General features: G+C 33.8%; 1 protein-coding gene across 1 annotated transcript in view; it reads left to right on the forward strand.

Moving 5' to 3' along the window:
- Positions 1-1,059: 1,059 nt before the first annotated feature.
- TECRL (trans-2,3-enoyl-CoA reductase like) overlaps positions 1,060-23,723 on the forward strand; it is a 109,842-nt gene continuing 87,178 nt past the window's right edge. Inside the window, exons 1-2 of the mRNA XM_006160489.3 lie at positions 1,060-1,384; positions 17,832-17,883. Of these exons, the coding sequence (XP_006160551.1) occupies positions 1,151-1,384; positions 17,832-17,883 (286 nt within the window). The 5' untranslated portion in view covers positions 1,060-1,150. The remainder of the gene's footprint in view (positions 1,385-17,831; positions 17,884-23,723) is intronic.

Below are 23,723 nucleotides of genomic sequence, written 5' to 3' on the forward strand. Positions count from 1 at the left end.
TTCATTTTTTAATCACATTTCATTATTCATTCTCAGACTATCTGGATTTCTCATAACTGAGTGCAGTGGGAAATGTAGTGTTGAGTTCTGAATTTGTATATCAACTTAATGATTTTCTAAAGATTTAGAATGTATGGAAATGTTACATTTACTTACTCTTCCCTAAATTAGAAAAGTCCTCTCAATATATTCTACTTCCATAGTTTGCCATTTTTTCTTTCTTTCCCTGAATGGAGTGAAGAGCTCATAAGTTTTTGTTGTGTAATAAATAAAGTTAGTTGAAATTCATTATTAGTACTGATAAAAATAAATTTCAATGTTTTAAATTCATATGAACATGTGTGTGCATATGAAACACATATATGCCACTAATCTTTGCCTTACACAGCACATAAAAATATTATATAATAATGTCCTAGTGTTTTAGTTTATCAGATAGCACTATGCTAATAATAAATACAACTGACCGTGAATGTGTATGTAACATTATGGATGTATTTAAAGATGAGTACTTCCAGAATTCAGAAAACATAAAAATGTTCTATTTTATTTATTTTAAAATGTCAAATAATAATCACCATATTAAGAAGCAAAGATAGGGGCCAGCAGGTAGCATGGGTTAAGATGCTGGGCTTCCACATGGCTGACTGCAGTTTAAGTCCCAGATCTAGTGGCTTGAAAATTACACCAGGCTTATGTGCATGTATGCCCAAAATCCTGAAGGAGAATGACAAGGGAAGGGATTCAAGTGTGGCCATCCCCCAAGGGGGTGATTTCTCACTTCCTGTCTCTCTATGTCTCTCTCTGTCTCTCTCCAGCAGGTGCATAAGAACTATAGTAAAAAGCATAAAACAAACAAACAAACAACAACAACAACAAAAAACAGAACAAAGCAAAGATAAAATGGGAAAAGCAAACAATACTAGAAATGTTGTGAAAGTAAGAGTCTACACTGCAGCAGTTCACAGTAGGATGTTATATATAGAAGTAAGATTGGTCATTGTTTTCAAACTGGCTAAATAAAACTGCACTTGGAATGGCATGCCACTTGACCTCTCAGGGGTTTACCGGCAGTATTTAACTGATGCATAAAGAACACACTTGCAAGTGTCTCCTGCTGACACGATAGATTCCCTTGTTAGTTCACACCATGTTCAAAAGGCACAAGTCCCTTGCTTCAGAACGCAAGAGAGAATTCTTTTCCCAAGGAGCTACACGGCCCATCCTGAAGAATGACCTGAGAAGTTTTCAGTCTTTTTCACAATTTATACTCTCAGCAAGTCCTCTAAAGTCAAGTCCAGGAGTTAAACATTCAAAAAAGACTCACTTTGAGATTGAAATACTTGATGCTCAAACAGGAAAACAGATATGTATTGTGGATAAGGTAAGTTCCAATTATTTACTTACATTTCTCTCCTCTATCCTAAAGATGATTGATCACTTGATTAAATGCAGACAGGACTGTACTAAAATACATTCTTGACTTTTAACCTTAAGGTGGACAGGACAGATACTTTATACATCAGTATACTGTTTCAGGAGAAGATAATCACTGCATTTTTCATCCTCAATTAACTTTAAATTGTAGGTCATAGGTTTTTCCTTTTCTGCTATCATTGACCATAGTCCAAAGGTAAAATTTCTAGTAATCAACTTCTTAGCCTGCATGAAAAATGTCTCTAGGTTTTTCTCTCCATGTACTTCTATGTGTATTTAAACTATCATAGAGTTTTAATGGTATCTGTAGAAAATAATTAGCAAAAGTTACAAATAGTTACTAATAGTAATATTTATTATATATAGTAAGACCTACTCATTAAAAAATACTGTCTTAAAAATGGCCATATCACATTTTATGAAAAGGTTGCCTATTTCAAGAAGTCTTTAAGTTCCTGAAAAGAATTTATTTAATACGCTATCCATTTGTATTCACAGATGTCTCACCAAGAAAAGATAAAAAAATGTAGTCCTCAGAAAGTTAAAACATGAACATATATGTACATTTTAATATACATATGTATGCACGATATTCTAAATATTTATAGTGTTTCATAAGTTGGAAAAGAAACTAGTAGTACATTATGAGATAGAATACTAGTTTAATTAAAAATATCAATATTTCACTTTACTAAAATGTTAAATAGGTTTTAGCTGTTTTTTTGTCTAAAATTAAGATTCTTTCACTTATTTAATTTAAATGAATCATAGCTAGATTTTTAGATAAAAGAGGAGAAATTATTTACTGCTTTTAATTCCCAGGAAAATCCCACATGGTTTCTTATACTTCTCACTACTTTAGTAATTATTATACTATTACAGACCTATTAGTTTAATAACATTAACTTTCATTTATAAATGGAAAGATTAAGAACTTCTACAAATTTACACAGGTCACAACTGGCATATAAAACCATTTCTAAGCAATTTTGAATCTCATACATTATAATTATTATATAATACTGAATTTTGATAAATTTCATGTGTTGTATAATTTATTTCTGTTTTAGTATCTAATTATGGTTTTCACAATTTTAAATATAATACATGAATAGACAAATGTATAAAGTGCAGTTCTCATGTGGAAGTTGCTGATGTTCATAATTACCTTGCTATCAAAAACTCAAAACTTCTAAGAACACAGGTCAGGGAAAGATATCAATGAATAGAATGGAAAGTAAATAGTTCAAGGATTTTCAAAAACCAAGACCTCAAAACGTGTTCTTTCTCTCATGTCAGAAACATTAACACACCACAAATTTGAAACAAATGAGTTCCTAATTATTTCCCGAATACATTCAAATTTTCTATTATTAAGATTTTATACAAAAGTAAGACGACTATGTTTACATTTCTAGGTGTTAAATGTAAAAATAATAAGAATTCAGAAAACTATTATTCTCTAGAGAAATGTGTTTGCTTAAGAATCTCACATTTGAATTGTGAGAGTCCAGGTATTTACATTTAAGTGGCCAAAACTTTATAGAAACCCAGTAGGCTAAGTAGATCAACTTAAAATTCCTCACTATTATTGTGTAGTCTAGTATAATCAACACTATACAATGGGCAACTTAATACTTCAATTTTTTTACTCCTCAATAGAACTGGATTTTTTTTTTTTTGGCCTTGTTTGGTTTTGTAGTTTCATAAATCATTTCATAATGATGGCGAGAAATCCAACAGAAAAAACTTGCAATTATTTAATCAATTTATTTATTTTGCTTCAGGATTCTTAACAGGTTGAATTTCCAAACATTAGAAAGATTGATTTTGTTTATCATACTGTTTTTCTTAGATAAATTAACAACTGTTTATAGGAAGGTCATTTTAAGTGACTTTCACTATAGTCGTCTCTATCTAGGATGTAAAAGAAGTATTATTTATGACTTAGTCTCTTTATTTCAGTATTACTATATTATAGATAGGGAAAGTAAAATTTCATGTACTTTGGAACTAATATCTTTGGACTGAATGACAGGTATACCATTTATATTTATTAAGGCTTAGAAATGTCACTGAATTGCTAATCCCTAGAACGCTTATTTAGAATGTAGGTTAATGAAATCTCTTTTGTAAGCTTATAACGAAAAGTAGGGGTGATATATGTAATTTTCTTAAAACAGGGCTTCATATGGACTTTTTTTTTTGAGTTTTAATAAGCATCTGGAGATAGTGCACATAAAATCCAAGTAAAAATCTACACCGAGCTTTGAGACATTGATATAGAATTTAAATTTGACTCCTTGATTTTTAAATACCCATTGACTTTGTTATAATACTTAGGTTACATTTAGTATTTTCAAATACCTTGAGTGGAATGTGCGTATCTTAGTAATAGATGCTCTAGCAGAAATTTTGTTTTAAATCTAGACTTTATAATTCATACTTTATAATAAGCAAAGTGGAAACACAAAATATTGATTAGAAAAAGATACTGGAAAAAATCCTGGAATTATAGAAAATATATTAATCATGCTATTTTTTACTTATTATAAACACACACACACACACACACACACACACCAAACAAAATGTCTTCTCTTGCCTATACTCTCTTCTCTGGTTTCTGCTCTATTTGTCTCATTGTTTTTCCTTGAGTATTCATATTGTCTGACTTCCTTTCTCTCTTCTCATTCTATTATCAACCTAATTCATTGGGATTTGCCTCCACCACTTCTCAGAATTAGAACTTGCTAATGTCATCAATGAGGCAGTAGCAAATACTTTGTTGAATCCAAAGGGGTGTGTGTGTGTGTGTGTGTGTGTGTGCGTGTTTTTATGCTTTACCCTTAGCGCACTTGTGTTATTTGAGTGCAAGGAAAAGATACACATTTTTTTAACTCAATTCATTGGTCCCTTTTTTTCGTTGTTGTTGATTCTCTGACTTATTATATGTAGGCAACTCAATCATCAGAACTTGTCCCCTTCTAAAATAATTTATCTTATTGAGTATCATAGCTTTACGTATCATCATTCTCAAAAATATATATCTGCAGTCCATCTTTTTCCATAACTCTAAGTTCATGTGTCTGTCTGTCTTTCTATCATCCATCTAGATGTTTATCAGGCTTCATAAACTTAGTGTGTCTAAGACAGAGCACTTGGTCTTCCTCCTAATATCTTTTGCAGAACTCTCCAAGTCAAAAAGTGACAACCACATCCTTCAAATAGCTTATAGCAGACACTTAAAGGAATCATGACTCATCTCTTAATCTCACACTTCACATACAATCCAACTTCCTGACAATAACTACAAAATATATCCAGACTCTGACAAATTTTCACCACCCCTACTGCCAGCACTCCTAAATCTTTTACTTTGCTTTTGTCCTTAGCACCTTCAATATATTCCCTACATAACAACCAGAAGTAGCCTGTTGAATCTGGTCAGATAATACCATTCTATGCTCAAAATTATTTGATGTCTTTCTTGAGGTCTTAACTGTCAAGTTTTTCTGGAGGCTTTTCCTGATTATTTAAAAGTGCACAGCCTGCCAATATTCTCTAGCATCCTTCCTTCCCTGTTGTATCTCCCTAATAAGACTTACAACCATCTCACCTGCTGGTTTTTGTTTTTCCAGTTAGTTTATTATTTGACCTACCTTTCATGTATCAGCTTCACGAAGTCAGACACATTTATGGTTTTCCACTCCTGTGTCTTTTGCATTTAGAACAGTGTTTGACACAGGTATTTAATGAATGCATGACAAATAAAATTACACCTACTCGAGAAATATGTGAATTTGACATTTCAGAAGGAAGAGTATAATGTTTGAAAACATGTTTTAATATTTTCTAAATCAAATTATTATTGGAATAAATGTACATACATTTACAGTAAATTACATTGTCTTAAACCCTTCCACTAAACGGCTATATTCCTCCTGACTTATGGCTTGCCCTGAACACAAACATTTAGATATCAATAGATAGATATAAATATCTAATGAGTTAACTAGCTAACTAGTTCATCAACATGTTAACTAGTCCTCTGAGCATATAACTAGTCCTCTAACTAGTTACCAAGTCTGCTAACTGGTTAACTAGTTAGTTAACTAGTCCTCTAACCAGTGAACTAGTTCTCTGATTAACTAGGCCTCTAACCGGTTAACTACTTAAACATTAAACTCATAGTACTATGTGCTTCAGCAAAATGGAATAAATTTACTGCAGTTTCTATAGAATGTATTTATAGTCACAAAGGTTAGAAAAATTTATATATCCGGTGCAATAGAATTTATAATGTGATATTACAGGTGAAAGGAATATATTTCACTATTGGTTATATTTAGTTTAATCCAGCAATTAATATTTAGATTTGCAATGAATTAAGGTAACCTCCCTGTACATAAACTTAAAAATTATTACCTGTCCTGCACTAATCATCAAAACATTCATGATGAAAAGATTATTAGTTCTTTTATGATATAACAATTCAAACAAGAGAGACAAAGGCCTATTTCTAGAAAATAGCCTTGGTTTGCCGTTTTATACTTTTGTTTGATTCTTATTCTAGAAACTAAATGAAAATTATATTAGAAGTCTGTGCCTTATTCAGATTATTATTTAATTGGTACTTTTTAGTAGCCTGATAAAGAACTATGAAATCATTACCTAATTTGTTTCGGTAACCCTAATGTGTATCTAAATATAACACAGTGTGTTTTTTTAATCATCTTTTGACTAATCTTCATGCTCTAAGCCATGTAATGACTTTTTTCCTATACCTATTCCTCATGAAACTAGCATATTATAGATGAGCAGTAATTTAAGGTAAAATTAAAAAAACCCTTTTTTTAAAATTATATTTTAAATCATCTTAAGCTTTGAAGGATGGGGTTGGAAGGGACAAGCACACAGCAAGTGGAACTGAACTGTTATTTTAGCACAGCATGACTTCTAGTATTTTTATATCAAATGTTTTGGGCACAATTTGTGCACCAGTGAGACAGGAATTAGATCCAATAGTAGGTAAATAGAGCAGGGGCCTCCTAAGTGACATAGGAACGCAAGGGTGCAAGGGTGCAAGGGTGATCAGGCACTCACACTGGGGCATGGGTTCTTCATGCTCAGGAAGAATTAGAGATGCCGTAGAGAGGATAGCAAGCAGAGAGTTTATTGAAGGAGATAGACGGAAGATCAGAGCTCTCAAGATGACGAAAGGGGTCCTGAAATAGTTTGCCACCACGTGGTTTGGGTTCTAGGTTCCAGGAGTACCTTGCCCCATTCCAGTAATGGCTCACTGTGATAATGCTTTTACATTATCGGTGTGCTCTGGATTATGTCCATTGCATTTTGGTCTTCTAATTAAGTCCCATTGTCAGGGGCCATGAATTCTTTAAGAACAAGACCTACATCTCTAAGGGTAGAGGAACATGGTGCCTAATTGAGTTCCACTGTAGAGAGCCATGAATTATCTGACTGCTCACACAGAGAGTTTCTTAAAAGCAGAACTGTTTTATAGCCCACCACTAAATGCTACCAGACCCTCTTTGAAGATTCCTTTATTCTACCCTTCCTAACTGGATCCTGATACTTGGAAGGTAATCTTCCCTTCTGCTATTCCAGGTTTACACACAGAAATTCACCACCTAACATGGAACATCCTGACTCCCAATGGGGCAATAAACTAATCAGGCAGTGTAACCATATATAGAGCTCATCCCTTCAAAGATCACCCTAGGCGTTTTAGATTAGATAGTTAAATTCCTCAGCTGAGAGAGATGTTCAAGAGCAGGAAAAACCCTGGAAACAAAGCAAAGAAGCCAGACACTATGACAGATCTCCTCCTGCTAAATATTCATTACAATCCCCAGGATAAAAGTATCACCTAACCTCATACTCAATGCAGTTGTCCTTTTCTGGCTTTATCACCAGGAGGTCTGAAGTTTACATTTTTAAAAGTATAAAAATGATAGAATGTGTATTTTTGTTTGAATTTGAGAAATGAAATAATCTAAGATTCACACAGTTCTAAATTACACATAAATGTGAATAATATAAATTTATTTATATATGCATGGCATCTCACTTTCCTCTGTGAAAACTATACTGTCTGCATAGCTACTCAGTAAGAGCAGAAAGTTTATAGAAAAATTATTGTTTGAAGATGGTATTACCCGTAAAATGCTTTCAAGTGATTATTATCAAGTACCTGCAAGAATATATCTGTAGACCAGCAGATGGCGTACTGATTTAGGCACTGAACTCCCACATGGTCAACTGCAGTTCAAGTTCTGGACCTGGCAGCTTGACTCTCAATTGGGGAATGTGTGCTTTCTTGCCCCAAATCTGATGAGAAGTATGGAGGAGAAGGGAATGTGGCATGGCCATCCCGACAGGGGGTGATTTCTCACTTTCTTTCTGTCTCTCTGGCAAGCACACATGCCTTATAGCAAAAGAATCTTCCTGAAAAAAGAAAAAAAAGGAAAGAATATCTTTCATGGGCATAATCATAGAACATTCCCTCCCTCACACCAGCCCTCCTCTACCTTCTTCCTCCTAGCTCTGTGTGTTCTATTATTTCTTTAGTATACATTGAGCATCTCCCAGTTGCTAGGCATTGTAATATACCTGGAAACAACAGCATGAAAAATACACCAAATCAAAATATACTCCTTACTCTCCAGATGTCCATAGTATTGTGATGTATAATCACATGTAAATAGTTCATAAGATGAAGTAACACGCTAAAATAGAACAATGAACAAGGTGCTGACTGAAACCAGATGTTCTTTTTTCTTTTTTTTTTTTTCTGTAGAAATTGAGAGTAGCTTTAAAAATCTCCTCCAGTTATCAATGGTCCCAGCACACAAAAGGATCATCATGGGGGTATCTCTAACGAGAAAGAGCAATTTCCTAAAGTAGAAATTCTCTCTTCTAAATGCCTTACATGCTTGGCCTTTCAGGCTATAACTGAAGGCATGTTGCTATAGAAGCCTCTGGAGAATAGAAAGGAAGATAGAGATGAATTCCTTACCTGCCTCAGAGTTTCAAATGTGCAAACCTTTCCGTTCTACACCATTAGTATGGTTTATTTTATTAGTGGATTTTTAAACTGACAGTCATCGAATAATTTCAATCCTTCTTCATCTGCCAAGACGCAACCGAGTAACCCGAGTGCACCGGTCTGTCATCACACAAAGCCTATGAGTGCTGCCCTTACTTATTTTCCTATCAGAAAGTCCTTCTCTTTGAGACAGATTTATTTTGAACTGCCTGTTACATTTAGATAACAGATACTGTATTTGAGAATTGACTTTACTCTTAAATCAAGGAATGCTATAGCTCTGTCATTTTATAAACTCATCACTCTAACATCATTTTGTGAAAAGAGTGAATTATTACCTGTCCTTTTACTTATTACCTTCTAAGTTTTCCCATTACACATAGTCACTGCCTCCAGAATAAACATTTAATATTACTTCACATTTAGGTATTCTTGACTTTGCAATTATTGGTTATTTGACTTTTTAAAAATTAAAAATCTAATGTAATGAGCAATTTGTTTTAGCAAGACATTTGATGAATTACTGGCTGTCTAATTGAGCTCTTTATTTGTCAATACTGGTCTATGAGCAATTGAATACAGATTTATTATCTGCTTCTCATAAATTTTATTTTTAAAAAATCCCTGCTATAATTTGAACTGAATTTAATCAGAACTTTAACATAGAATCCTGAGGCAATAATTCAAAGGACATGCTACTCCTTTCTTTGCAGATGGCAGCATTTCAAAAATCTCTCACTCTAAAATTTTTCTTTATCTTAAGAGCTATTTTTATATAGAATTCTCTTAACTCTTGACATGAGGATAAGAAGAACATAAATAGCAAGAACAACCACTCACCCCGAGCTGTTAATTGGTAAAGTAAAATATGTTTCATTTCAAAGTGGAGAAAAATTTATAATTATAAAAAATACAAGAAATAAATTTATATATTTTGATCTATTTTTTAATCAGCAATTTTGGCATTGTACAGATATAATCTCTTAAGATTTGCAGATAAAAGAATTCCTGTAGCTTAAATGAACGGTCCATGTATATAATAGTTTAAGTATTAAAACATAATTTTGGGGGGACAAAACAAAAACTGGCTAGCAAACTTGCTTCTGAGATTAAAAATTCTAATGTCTGCCAAAGTAATGGAAAATAGCTTATCATATACATTACACAATGAAATGGATTTAACTTACAGCATTCGGCAAAATTCAGTTTTTTGAAAGTTGGTAATAGTTAAATTAGGAAACTTTATATCCAGAAAAGCAGGCTTAATCTATCTATCTAGCAAGAGTTTTTTTATTTTTTTTCTTTTTTTCTTGTCTTGTCATGGGGTGCCTGTGCTCATCAGAGAAAGACAAAAAAGAGACAGAGAGAAGGAAGTGAGAAATCATCTCCAGTGGGGTGGCCACACAACAATCCCTTCTCCATTTTCTTCTTGAGATTCTGGGCATTCCCACATATCTACCCATCATAATATTCAAACTGCAGGGTCTGGGATTCGAATCACAGTCAGCCAGGTGGGAATCCAGCATCTTAACCACCATACCACCTGGTGACCACTAAGCATAATTTTTAATCACTAATTCATGATATATTTACTGGTAACACTTCTTTTGCATTCAAAACTATCTTGGTTTAAACTATACATTTTCAGGTGAGCTTTTCTACCTTTAAGCCTATGGGATGAATGCATTCTGGAAGCCTGTGTTCTTTTCACTACAGAAGATTAATTTTTCTACTTTCTAAACAGATTGATCACAAAATATGTGTATACATATGTGTATGTATGTGTTTGTATGCATCTGTCTATGCACATACCAAAACATACTAGCTGCACAGCCCTGAGGACAATGATGCCGTTATCATGCCTGATAGTTGTCTCTTCTGTACCATGAAGAGGCTATGCTACCTACCTTACAGGCATATCACTGTCATACTCTTTTATTTAAAACTATCAGGTAGATTTATAGAAAAATGTATTATTTGCATGAAGTGATTCAATATATTGACTCCTTCAGTAATACATTAGAAGTTATTCTCTTCAATGAATGTTGGTGCCTAATATATGCTAAGATTTCTAGTAGATGACTTTATATGTAAAAGGTAACAGAAGTGGGCTGATTTTACACATATGAGGTTGACTCAGTAATGCTATGAGGTTGCTTAGAAAATGAAGTTGAATTATCAAGGCTGACATGAAGATTCTGATTGAAATAACTGCTTGAGTCCCAATATCATTAGGGAGTACACGCAATTACAAACTCAGTTCTGGACACTTACCTCTGATATTACTGTGAGATACCACACAGATAGTTAAAGCATTCGGTTGTGTAAGTAAGCTTCCGGCTATGAAAACAAGTGAATGCAGGTGAGAGTGCTTAAGTTGCTAGAGTCCCACATGCCCAACCACAGTTCAAGTCCCAGATATGGTGGCTTAAAAAGCATACAGGGAACATGTGTGCACCCAAATTCCTGAAAGGAGAATGGAGAACAAGGGACTGTGGCATGGTTATCCCCACCAGGCAGTGTTTTCACTTTGCTTTAGTCTCTGACTCCATTGAGCACAGATGTCCTCCAGCAAAAATCTAAACTAAACAAAACAACCAACCAAGTGGGTCCTGGAGAGAGAAAGTTGAGAGTAAAAAAATATATGGTATTCAAAGTCATTGACGTAAATGGATTTTGTTTTCTTGATAAAGAGTAACTTATTCATTATTTTTAAGAATCACTAGAGAGATGTCATAAATGTGTGGAAGTTTCCCAGCTTATGCAATCATCAAAGCTTTTTCTCAATTTCAGACACATTAAATGACAAGATTTTCATTGTTCTCAAGGATGCCAAATACTTGAATTTGTTTACATATTAAAGATGAGTCTTCCGTGAACTTGCAGTACACACAATTAAGTTTGCAAAGGTACACAGTAGTTTTCAGTGGCTGGCAACATGTCAGAGCATTTAAGAGGGCCGTGAGCCAATGATGCGGGAATAATTGTAATCTTCATCTCTGTGGCTTGATGTCAAAAAATTTATCAACTATATGAACTTTCTAAAACTGATTTTCCTCCGTATTTTTTGCTTGAAACTATTTCATATTCTCTTTATTTTAAAAACCGTAACCAACTCCTGTCCATTCTGAATAAAATATAAAACTACATCGTTCAGTTTGCTAATCTAAAACTTGCTAGTGGAAGTTCTAAGATTTTTTTTCCACATTTGTGAATTAATCAACCAAAAATAATTGATTCTCTAAGATAGTACACTTTCTTTTCATGAAAAATAGCAAGAAAATGCACTTTTCAGTTAGGAATACTGCACTAGATATTTTGTATTTTCACAACATTAGAAGTTATTCTCTTCAATGAATGTTGGTGCCTAATATATGCTAAGATTTCTAGTAGATGACTTTATATGTAAAAGGTAACAGAAGTGGGCTGATTTTACACATATGAGGTTGACTCAGTAATGCTATGAGGTTGCTTAGAAAATGAAGTTGAATTATCAAGGCTGACATGAAGATTCTGATTGAAATAACTGCTTGAGTCCCAATATCATTAGGGAGTACACGCAATTACAAACTCAGTTCTGGACACTTACCTCTGATATTACTGTGAGATACCACACAGATAGTTAAAGCATTCGGTTGTGTAAGTAAGCTTCCGGCTATGAAAACAAGTGAATGCAGGTGAGAGTGCTTAAGTTGCTAGAGTCCCACATGCCCAACCACAGTTCAAGTCCCAGATATGGTGGCTTAAAAAGCATACAGGGAACATGTGTGCACCCAAATTCCTGAAAGGAGAATGGAGAACAAGGGACTGTGGCATGGTTATCCCCACCAGGCAGTGTTTTCACTTTGCTTTAGTCTCTGACTCCATTGAGCACAGATGTCCTCCAGCAAAAATCTAAACTAAACAAAACAACCAACCAAGTGGGTCCTGGAGAGAGAAAGTTGAGAGTAAAAAAATATATGGTATTCAAAGTCATTGACGTAAATGGATTTTGTTTTCTTGATAAAGAGTAACTTATTCATTATTTTTAAGAATCACTAGAGAGATGTCATAAATGTGTGGAAGTTTCCCAGCTTATGCAATCATCAAAGCTTTTTCTCAATTTCAGACACATTAAATGACAAGATTTTCATTGTTCTCAAGGATGCCAAATACTTGAATTTGTTTACATATTAAAGATGAGTCTTCCGTGAACTTGCAGTACACACAATTAAGTTTGCAAAGGTACACAGTAGTTTTCAGTGGCTGGCAACATGTCAGAGCATTTAAGAGGGCCGTGAGCCAATGATGCGGGAATAATTGTAATCTTCATCTCTGTGGCTTGATGTCAAAAAATTTATCAACTATATGAACTTTCTAAAACTGATTTTCCTCCGTATTTTTTGCTTGAAACTATTTCATATTCTCTTTATTTTAAAAACCGTAACCAACTCCTGTCCATTCTGAATAAAATATAAAACTACATCGTTCAGTTTGCTAATCTAAAACTTGCTAGTGGAAGTTCTAAGATTTTTTTTCCACATTTGTGAATTAATCAACCAAAAATAATTGATTCTCTAAGATAGTACACTTTCTTTTCATGAAAAATAGCAAGAAAATGCACTTTTCAGTTAGGAATACTGCACTAGATATTTTGTATTTTCACATCTGTGTTTGGGTAAGTTTCACTATTTTCACACTTCTATATCTACTCATGTCTACTAGGTTATTTATCTTTTATTCTATTTTTTCCTCTGCCTTTACTTGTATACACATTCCTTTGTAAATTTTACTGTCAATTTCTAGTTTACATGTTGAAATTACTCTGCAAATGAATTTTAAGTGGTTATTGTTTTTTGTTTTTCTCATCACATATTTTCCTTTTTCTAAGCAAGAGAAATAGTATAATATTTTGGAGACCTCTATTCATTTCAAGGAGTTATTGAGGAATGGCTAAAAGATAGCTGTTTTTAATTTGTTTGCTTGTTTTTGTAAGATTTATTTATTTAATGTTGTTTATTATTATTATTATTATTTTTAATTTGACCAGAAAGAGACAGAGAGAGAGAAAGGGAAAAATCAGAAAGCCTGCTACCAGGTCTGAGATCCAAACCGCAGTTGGCCAGTTGGCAAGGTGGGAATTCAGTGCCTTAACCACCATGCCACCTGCCAGTCCCAATACAGTTTTACAAAGTAACAGCACCAGTAACAAAGTACCCCCCCCCAAAAAAAAAGTTTCTATGAAATACAGCAGGATCTTCATAATAGGACAATTCAAGGAGATCCTAGAATAAATTGCATGAATGTGAAAAGCTTTTATCTGTCTCCATCAACTTAAATGCAGGATAAAATAAAAGTCCCAGAAGACATCTATGATGACTTAAAATTTAGAAGTTAATTTTTAGTTCTACTAACAAATGCAATTTGCTTTGTCTACTTACTATTTCAAGAATTGTTTCTTCTGATGAGAAAGGAATGTTAATAAGGAGAATTTCAGAGTTGCAAGTGTAAGAATACTTTCTTTTCCCATCTGGAAAATTAATTGTGATTTAGAAAATGAATAAATTATCGGGTGAGAGTTTGTCCTTTTAAAGATGTTGTAAAACTGACTAAAATGTAGACATTATTATGAATAAATTCCCTGTTGAAGCCACTGAGATATCAATTTAGTAATCAGAAGGTCTTACATGCTCTATTAATTATCATCTTTTTCTCTTTTTTGGGCTCTGAGTACAACTAAAGGACTGAAAGAGTGGATCAAGCACAGTCTTGTGGCTAATTGAGTGAATGTCTGAATCATTTAGTGGTTATATTTTTTTCCTGATGTTTCTGTCTGAAATGACTCCAGAAAGGGTAGCTTGCAAAGATTTATGAACACTTTCTAACATGTGAAAGTCAAATGGAATTTAAAAAAAAAAAATCTTTGGTAAAAATGTATAATCCAATCCTATTCTTCCTATTCTAAATGAAAGTTTTCTCTCTTACAACATAATGGTAGTCCTACACGTGTAAAACTTCAGAGGAAAAAAAAATGTATATGTCAAATTAGAAGACTGTCATTTAAATTATGCTACTCAAGAAAAACAAATAGTTTTTCTTTACAAATGTGTGTATGAAAGATTGTGCATATCAGATTAAGGAACTTTGACCTTCCTCTGTTTCCACTAATGGATTTATTTTTGACTGCTAAAAAAGTTAGTTAAAATTTTTATTATTTGCTATGTGGTATACTACATGTTGAAACACAAAGTACAGTGACATTCGGTCAGTGTTCTCAAGGTCCCTATATTTAAAGAACCAACTGTTAATAAAAGATAATGTGTCTTCCTGAAGTGCTAGATAAACACAAATGAAACCCTCATTGAGAAATTATCATCTTCTTTTATTAAAAATATTTTAAAAACTTCCCTTGAAACGACTGATGTACAAATATTTGTTCCTCTAGGGAATAGCATGTAAGTTTCAGGTTACCTTTGGTAGAGGAAACAATATAAAAATTGCTGAATGAATAAGTACTATGAAGATAAAGCAATAGACCTTGTAAAACTATGGTGTTAGAATATAATTTAAGGATAAAAAATCCATTATCAGGACCAGCAGTTGGCATAACGGCTTTGTCACTGGACTCCCACGTAGTCAACCGTGGTTCTAGTCCGAGACCTGGTGGCTTAAACTCACGCTGGGCGCGTGTTCATAGGTGCCCAAGATCCCGAGAGGAGAATGGAGGAGAAGGGATTGCGGCCTGGCGATCCCCCCTGGGGAGGTGATTTCTCACTTTTTGACTCTGTCTCTGACTTTCTGGTGAGTGCACGTGCCCTATAACAAAAGACCTCTCCAAAAAAAAAATTAATATCAAAATTAAAATAAAATATAATATGTACAAGTATACAAGTACATATCACCTTTTAATTCTTTTTTAAATATTTCCTAATATCTTTGAATATAGAACAATACTGTAAAATATTTGAAATGGCATATCCACAGCTTAAGGTTTTGTTATTTATAGCATAACAGAAATGATAATTGGTATCATTTTCAAAGGGTTAAATCTTACAATTTGCTTATTTGGTAAACAATATACTTGTAAGAAATTAAGAGCAAAAATTCTGAATCAATATAGAATACTTGGTCCTATTAAGCAGGGAATGGAAATAGTAAAGTGAATCCGTTCATTGTTAGATATGTAGAATACAATATTAAATGGAATGTGTCAGTAAGAACCACCTGAAGGATTGTTATATCCCAGTGTCCTTTATACTTATTTTCTTCATTCAAAATTCCAGAAGAGCTGTAATAGTCTCATGTAACAAATATACATAATGTACACATATAATGATTTATTTCATCAATATTTTATGCCTCCTTAGAGAAAGCCAACGTATTTTCTGGAGTGACTATGAAAATACTTTTGAACTAGACTTTGAAAGACAGTTGGCTTTTTAAAGGCCAATGAAAAAGATCAGAGATGAGAGGATTTTCATGAAATTTGCAATTTTGATAGGCACAAAATCAGAAAGTCAAACATATTTTGATTGCAGAGGTGTTTGGATGAAATTATTGTCCTCAGATGTTTTCTAATTTAGATAAAATCATTTTATTCACTTCTCTAAGTTCGAAGGGGTTATTTTCAGTAGATTAGCACCACATATTTGGTTAAATCATAACATACTTAAAGAACGCAAACAATATATTTCACGTTTATTCTAATAGGCCTTTAGTATTTTATTTTATTTTACTTTATTCATTAATTAATTTGGTTTTTAGGTTTTTGCCATAGGGCATGTGCCCTCACCAGAGACAGTGAGAGGGAAAGTGAGAAATCCCCTCCTTGGGGGATGGTGTCCCTACGATCTCTTCTCCTCCATTGTCCTCCAGGGATTCCAGACACCCACACACAGGCATCTGGCATGATTTCCAAGCCATCAGCTTTGAGACTCGAACCGCAGCTGGCAATACTGGAGTCTGGTGCCTTAACCACCATTGCCACCTACTGACTCCAACCTCTAGTAGTTTTTACTAAAGACTTTAATAACATATTAATAACATACTCTGGGACCTCGCAGATATGATTTTTTGTCTCATAATGTCCCTGATGTAAACTTCTCTCCATTGTCCATATAAATCGATTTCACATGTTCAGGCATCCCTGCTGTGAATTCTTTAACTTCCTTGTGTATTAAGTCATGTTTTTAGCCTATGACCCATGACATTTTTTTTTGGAGAGGATTTTGCTATAAGGCATGTGCGCTCACCAGACAGACAGAGACAGAGAGACAGAAATTGAGAAAACCCCCCCCAGGGGGGTGGCCACACGGCAATCCCTTCTCCTCCATTCTCCTTTCAGGATCTTGGGCATGCACGCACACGCACCCGGCATGAGTTTTAAGCCACCGGTTCCGGGACGCGAACCACGGTCGACTACATGGGAGTCCAGCAACATGGCCATTACGCTAACTGCTGGTCCCCCTCATGAACTTTGAAAACAGGAATTGAATATATCATCCAAAAAGTTTTTAAATGTATTGGGAATAAGAATTTTAATTCACTTAATAATACTATTACTAGTGAGTCACTAGAAGTCATGATGCACTTTTGCATAGAAAAAAAAAAGAAAAATACACCTTGACTTTTTCAATGACCCAAATGTTACCTACAAATACAGTTTTGTTTTTTTTTTTTTGAAGGTTTTTTTTTTTTTTTGCTATAGGGCATGTGCACTCGTCAGAAAGACAACAGAGAGACAGAAAGCAAGAAATCACCCCTCGGGGGGGATGGCCACGTCTCAATCCCATCTCCTCCATTCTCCTCTAGGGATCTTGGGCACGCACATACACGCTCCTGGCGTGAGTTTAAGCTACCGGGTCCAGGACTCGAACCGCGGTCGACTACATGTGAGTTCAGTGACACAGCCATTACACTAACTGCTGGTCCCACAAATACAATTTTTAAGTTACAGTGATAGTGACTGCAATATTTCAAGACTATAAAAAGTTAACAATGAAAAAGCTAAATAAAAGAAAAATAATTATTTTGTAGTAGTTTATACTTTGAATATTAAAATGTTTATTTTATGTTATTTTATTTTATTTTATTTTATTTTATTTTATTCAACTCTATTTATCTACTTAATTTGACCAGAGAGGGACAGAGTGTGAGAGAGAGAAAGAGAGAGGAAAAATGAGAAAGCAAGCCGCCAGGTCCAGGACTCGAACCACAGTCAGTCATGTGGGAGTCCAGTGCCCCTAACCACCATGCCTCCTGCCGACCCCTAAAATATGTCTTCTTAAACTAATGTGTATAAAACAAATGAATACTTATTGTAATTCTGTTTTCTTTTCATTTTCAGGTGACACAAACATCCACTATCCATGATGTTAAAGAAAAATTTCACAAAGCATGTAAGTTTTAAACAGATTTCAGAATTTATATTACAGTATTCTTTTTCAAATGAATAAAATTCACCTGTAAAATAAGTTCAGTATTATGATAGGAAGTGTGTATGGGAACCCTATTTTTATATGGAACACATAAATGATTATATTCTTAATGCTTTTTGACCATAAAGATTCTCACATCTTCTCAACTGTTTCTTTTGTTTCCAAACATTTTTCTTTTATTTTTTTTACAAAGTTGTTTTAATTTTTAGTTCAAATTTATTGTATTCTTACAGGAAACTGTCTATCAAAGACATTAATAGACACAAAAAATTTCTTTCGATTTAAGCAAAATATTAAGCAATTTTTACTCTGTTTTTATAGTTATCAAATTTCCTTCACTTAGAAATTCCTTGTATAATTCTAAATAATATTGTTTAATTTTATTAATATCTAAGTTTACTTCACAAACAGATCTCTTATGATTTAATTAGAAATATTTATATTTGCCATCTTTAAGTTATATTTTTACTTTTACGCTTTTTAAATGATATTTACTCTAACCCTTAAACATCGTATTGGGTTGTGGGAAAAGTCATGATACATTTTTGCATAGAAAAAAAAAGTCATGCCTTTTTCACAACCTAATAAATGTCTATAATTACTAAGGAGTGTTTTTAGATTTTCTTTCTTTCTTTCTTTTGAGCAATTTTTGAATCATAGGAAAAAACTAAGCAGAAGGGACAGAGATACCTTCTGTATCTGGTGCCTCCACACGGTCATAGCATCCTCAGAGTGCTACACTCATTGCAACTGATAGGTCTACGCAATATCCAGTTCCATAGTTCGCATTAGGGTTCATTCTTGGTGTAGGAAGCTGAGTTTTACATGAGGGCATTCTCAGTACCTATGGACTCGGTACATTTGGAACAGTGTTTCTTTCTGAAATTAATCTAGAGACGTACAATTTAACGCACTGAACTATTTAATAAGACTTGAGTAAAATAAGAGTTATTTCATAGATCTTTCTAAGGAAATATATAGAATATGTAATAAATACTTTCTGTTCATATGACATTATGCCAACCATAATGACTAATTTGATGAGGTAGAATATGTGCCATTAGCTACTGGAAAATAGTCTGGTATAAATGTGTATATCTAAAGAATGTAGAAACAAATTCCAAATAGTCAAGGTACCTAAAATTTATAAACAATTTGAGGAAAATCTATTTAGAATTTGTCATAGGAATAAATACAAGAAGAAATAGAATTACTTAAATATGGCTCAGCAGTGTAAAACTTTAACTATGCTAAAAAAATAAATAAATTGAGAAAGCCAAAACAGTTGTGTAAAACAGGACAAGGCAGGAAGAATCAAGGTATCTTTTATAGATTAATTTTTCTAGTTTTGCTCATGATAGGTAAATTTTCTGTACTTTTAGGGTAGCATTTTCTAAAACATTTAGTTTCTAAAATAATGACCTTTTCAAACTCAAAATTTCCCTCTGATCACAAAACCTATGGAAGCATTTTATCCTAGTTATTTCTAGTTTATTTCCATTAGAAATGTATTTCTTCCAAGAGTTGTCCTTATTTTAGCATAAAGCATAAACTTTTTAAACAAGTAATTAAAATGTCAACTTAGAAATTTATTAGACTGATCCTAACAATGTGACTTCAGCAAGCTTAGATTATAGTAAAAAGTGAGAAGATACTTGAAATAACTCTTTTTTGTACTATAAGTAGAAAGATTCAGCAAAATGATTTTATTTAAAATAATAATGACAGGGGCCCGAAGGTGGCATAGTGGTTAAGGTACTGGACTCCCACATGGCTGACTGCAGTTCGAGTCCTGGACCTAGAAGCCTGCTTTCTCACTTTCTCTCTCTCTTTCTGTTTCAGTCTCTCTCTAGTGAGCACACATGTTCTATAGCAAATTTAAAATAATAATAATAATAATAATAAATTAAATAAATAATTATTTAAAAAATAAAATAAAATATAATGAAAATGTAATCAATATATTATTTCTATTTTCTGCAAATGCTGAAATAAAGGATTATTTATAAGTAAAAAGAATGTGTAGTCATCTTATAAAAAATATGATCACATTTACAATAGTTTATGTCTACTCATAGGCACCTATCTATTGACAAAGAATCCTAAAATTTCACAACCAGAAGTTCTGTATTTAAGAATTCCATAGTGATGCCAGTAGGTGTGTGGAGGATAAGGTATTGATTCTCACATGACTAGCTTCCCAGTCCAAGTCCTGGATCTGGCAGCTTGAGAATCATGCCAGGCGCATGGGCAAGTGTGCACCAAACCTGAGAGGCAAGTGGAGGAGAAAGGATTGTAGTGTGGTTGTTCACCCTGCAGGGGTGTTTTCTCTTTCTCTGTCTTGCCAATGTCAATGACAAATTTGCCAATTTGTAAAAGACATTAAAACGTACTTCTAATACTAGGAATCTGTGATGATATGAAAAATGGTTTAAAAAGTCATGTATTGGTTATCCTAGATCTTATTTTGTTTGCATATTTAATACCAGATTACATGGAATTTTTATTTAAATGCACAACTTTATGCAAAGGAGAATAATCACATACACTCAAATCCATAATTGTCAAGTTTTTACAAACTTACCTTTTTACTTTTTGATGTCAATTTTTTAAATTATATATTTCTGATATTGCTTTTTTTCAGGCACTTAAGTTATAATTGACACTGTTAATCTTGGAAAGCAAACAAACAAAAGATGCTTCTCAGCAAGGTGTTCCCTGAACACAGAATTCTTTTATGTTCATCCTTTGTTCCCTTAGGTGTTCTGACTAATCTTAACCTTTTGTCTCCCTACCATTTTCCTAACTCGTATCATCCTTACAATTTATTTTTAGTTCTATTTTAGAGCTTTTTTTACTGTTTTTTTTTCTTTTCCAGAACAATGCCTATTTTAATTCTCTTCCAAGGTTTATAATTTTTTAGTTCTGCTTTGTCAGAAGTTATAGTTTAGATGACCCACATGACACTATGGCATTCAGACTGGTGAAGAAATAGGAAGGAGGAGGGAGACACAATTAATGTGTTATTTGCTCAGGGAAGAGGGAGAGAGCAACATATTATATATACTTATGACTGTACAGTAAAGGACCAGACGACGACACAGCGGTAATGCAATTGAACCCACATGGGATGGGACCAGGGTCATATCCAGGGGCCTTCATCTGCATACTGGACACACATGTGCCCTTGATCTGAGCTGGAGGAGGCTGGAGATAGATCATATGAAGACCTGTTAAGGGTGTTTGTCTCTCTCTTTCCATCTCTCTCTCTCTTGAAAGCTTAAGCTAAATTATTTTTAAATAAAAAAGTATAAATGCTTATGTGTGTATATAGGCACAAACATAATTGCACCTATTTTTATGTTCTCCTCATTTAAACCATCAAAAACGCATCAAGTGCCGTCAGTTCCAAATCTCCCACTAGTCTTTCTTTATTTCTGTCTGCATATTCCTTAACACGTTTAATTATTGCCCTTACTTGCATCTTCAAGGGTCTCCTGGTGAGTTTTGGCATTCTTCACACTTAATCTTTTCCAAAGGTTGCTCAGAAGCATTGATCATTATTGTGACAACCATGTGAAAACATAAAGAATTCTATGCTTTAAGTAAAACTATGCCAGTAATTCCTAAAATTTGAAGTGCTTTTCTTACACACTTCATGTGTGCATTTTATTGCATGTTAAAGCTATCACATTACCCTATTTCATGTTATTCAATTCAGCTAATTCAGCTACCATTGCCTTTTCTTCTTCTTCTTTTTTTTTTTCTTCTTCTTTTTTTTTTTTTTTTTTTTTTTTTTTAATTTGCCATAGGGCATGTGTCCTTGCCTGAGACAGAAAGAGACAGAGAGAAACAGTGAAAGGAAAAGCAATAAACCATCCCCTGGGAGGGATGGCCACACTGCAGTCCCATCTCCACCATTCTTCTCTCAGGATTTTGAGCACACACACGTACCTGGCATGATTTTTAAGCCACTGTAACTGGAACTTGAACTATAGCCAGCCATATGGTAATCCACTACCTTAAACATCATGCCACTGACTGGCCCCACATATTACTTTAAGAAATTTTTTTAAATGTAATTAATTTTTCTCCTGGAGTTCAATATGACTTCATAAGAATGTTTTTATTTGTTTAAACTGTATATATATATATATATATGTATATGTGTATGTGTGTGAGTATCTATCTATCTATCTATCTCTCTATATATATATACACATATATTCATATATATATATATATAGAGAGAGAGAGAGATACATATATAGATATAAATTTGACTAAAGAGGGAGATGTGTGTGTGTGTGTGTGTATATATATATCTATATATATATATTCTATATCTATCTATCTATCTATCTATAGATAGATAGATAGATAGATAGATATTTGACCAGAAAGGGACAGAGTGAGAGTGAGAGAGAGAGAGAGAGGAGGGAAAGAAAGAAAGCAACCCATGGGTTTGGTACTCAAACTCTAGTTGGTTATGTGGGAGTCCAGCACCCTTAACCAGCACTCCACCTGCTGGCCCCATAAGAATATGTTTCAAAACAACATTTCAACAAATATAAAGACATAACTGGATTTTCCTTAACAGTTCATGAATTGGGGCAGCATCTCCACCAAAAAATAGGTAAGTGCTCCAATGAGCACGGCAGAAATGTGTGTTTTAAAAGAGAAAATAAGCAGGAATAAGGGAACTAGAAGGATACTTGTCATCATCAGGATACTTCAGGTTACTTTTATTTATTTTTTTGCCATACAGTGTGTGTGCTCATTGAGAGAGAGAGAGAGAGAGAGACAGACAGACAGACAAACAGTGATAGCAGTGGGGAAAGTGAGACATCAGCCCTGTGGGTGATGGCCACACTGTAATCCCTTCTCCTCCTGGGAACTTGGGCACACACGCACACCCAACCGGCATAACCACTGGGTCTAGGACTCCAACTGTAGTCGGCCATTTGGAAGTCCAGCAACATAAACCGTTATGCCACTTGCTGGCCCCCTCGGGTTACTTTTCTTGTAAGGGTTAAAACAGTAGTGACTTCTTTATTGCGCTGGTTCAGATTAGCTGGACACCTTCTGCTTAGATATTGTAAATATATTTTTTTTAGGAAATATTATTCTGGGCATTTTCCTGATTTCTTAGTTTTAGTATGATTGTGTGACTCCAGTTTGGTTGATCTGTTAGAACTTAAGTGCAGTCCAAAACAATGGCTACCTATATACAATTTATCTAACAAATAATAATTAAGTTATAACTTTTGGAAAATAATAACAATGTAAAGGGACCAGCAGGTGGCATAATGATTACATCACTGGACTCCCACAGAGTCAACCACAGTTTGAGTCCTGGACCCACCCTGCAGCATGAAATTCACATCAGTGCATGCATGCATGCCCAAAATTCCAAGAGGAGACTGGAGGAGAAGGAACAGCAGTATGGCTATCCCCGCTGGAGGGTGATTTCTTGCTGTCTATCTCTCTGGCAAAGGCACGCCCCCTATAGCAAAAATCTCTCCAAATAACAACAATAATAATAATGTGTAAGGAGCCACAGCCAACTGTGCATATATTAATTTAACTATGTAATTATTTACCTCTATTTTGTGGATTTAATTTGTCAGCAATCAAAGTATCTGTACAAATTTAAAATTGAAAAAAATTCTGCCTATATGTTAAAATTTATTTTTGTATGCCTTACGTACTCAAAATTACTTTAAGCTTTTAATCATGAATTCAGGTAAGAAAAAAATGAAACTAAAAACTCAAGTAATTATTTGGTAAAAGTAGAATAA

Source organism: Tupaia chinensis, unplaced genomic scaffold (assembly GCF_000334495.1).
Source record: "Tupaia chinensis unplaced genomic scaffold, TupChi_1.0 Scaffold000687_1, whole genome shotgun sequence".
Classification (NCBI taxonomy): Eukaryota; Metazoa; Chordata; class Mammalia; order Scandentia; family Tupaiidae; genus Tupaia; species Tupaia belangeri.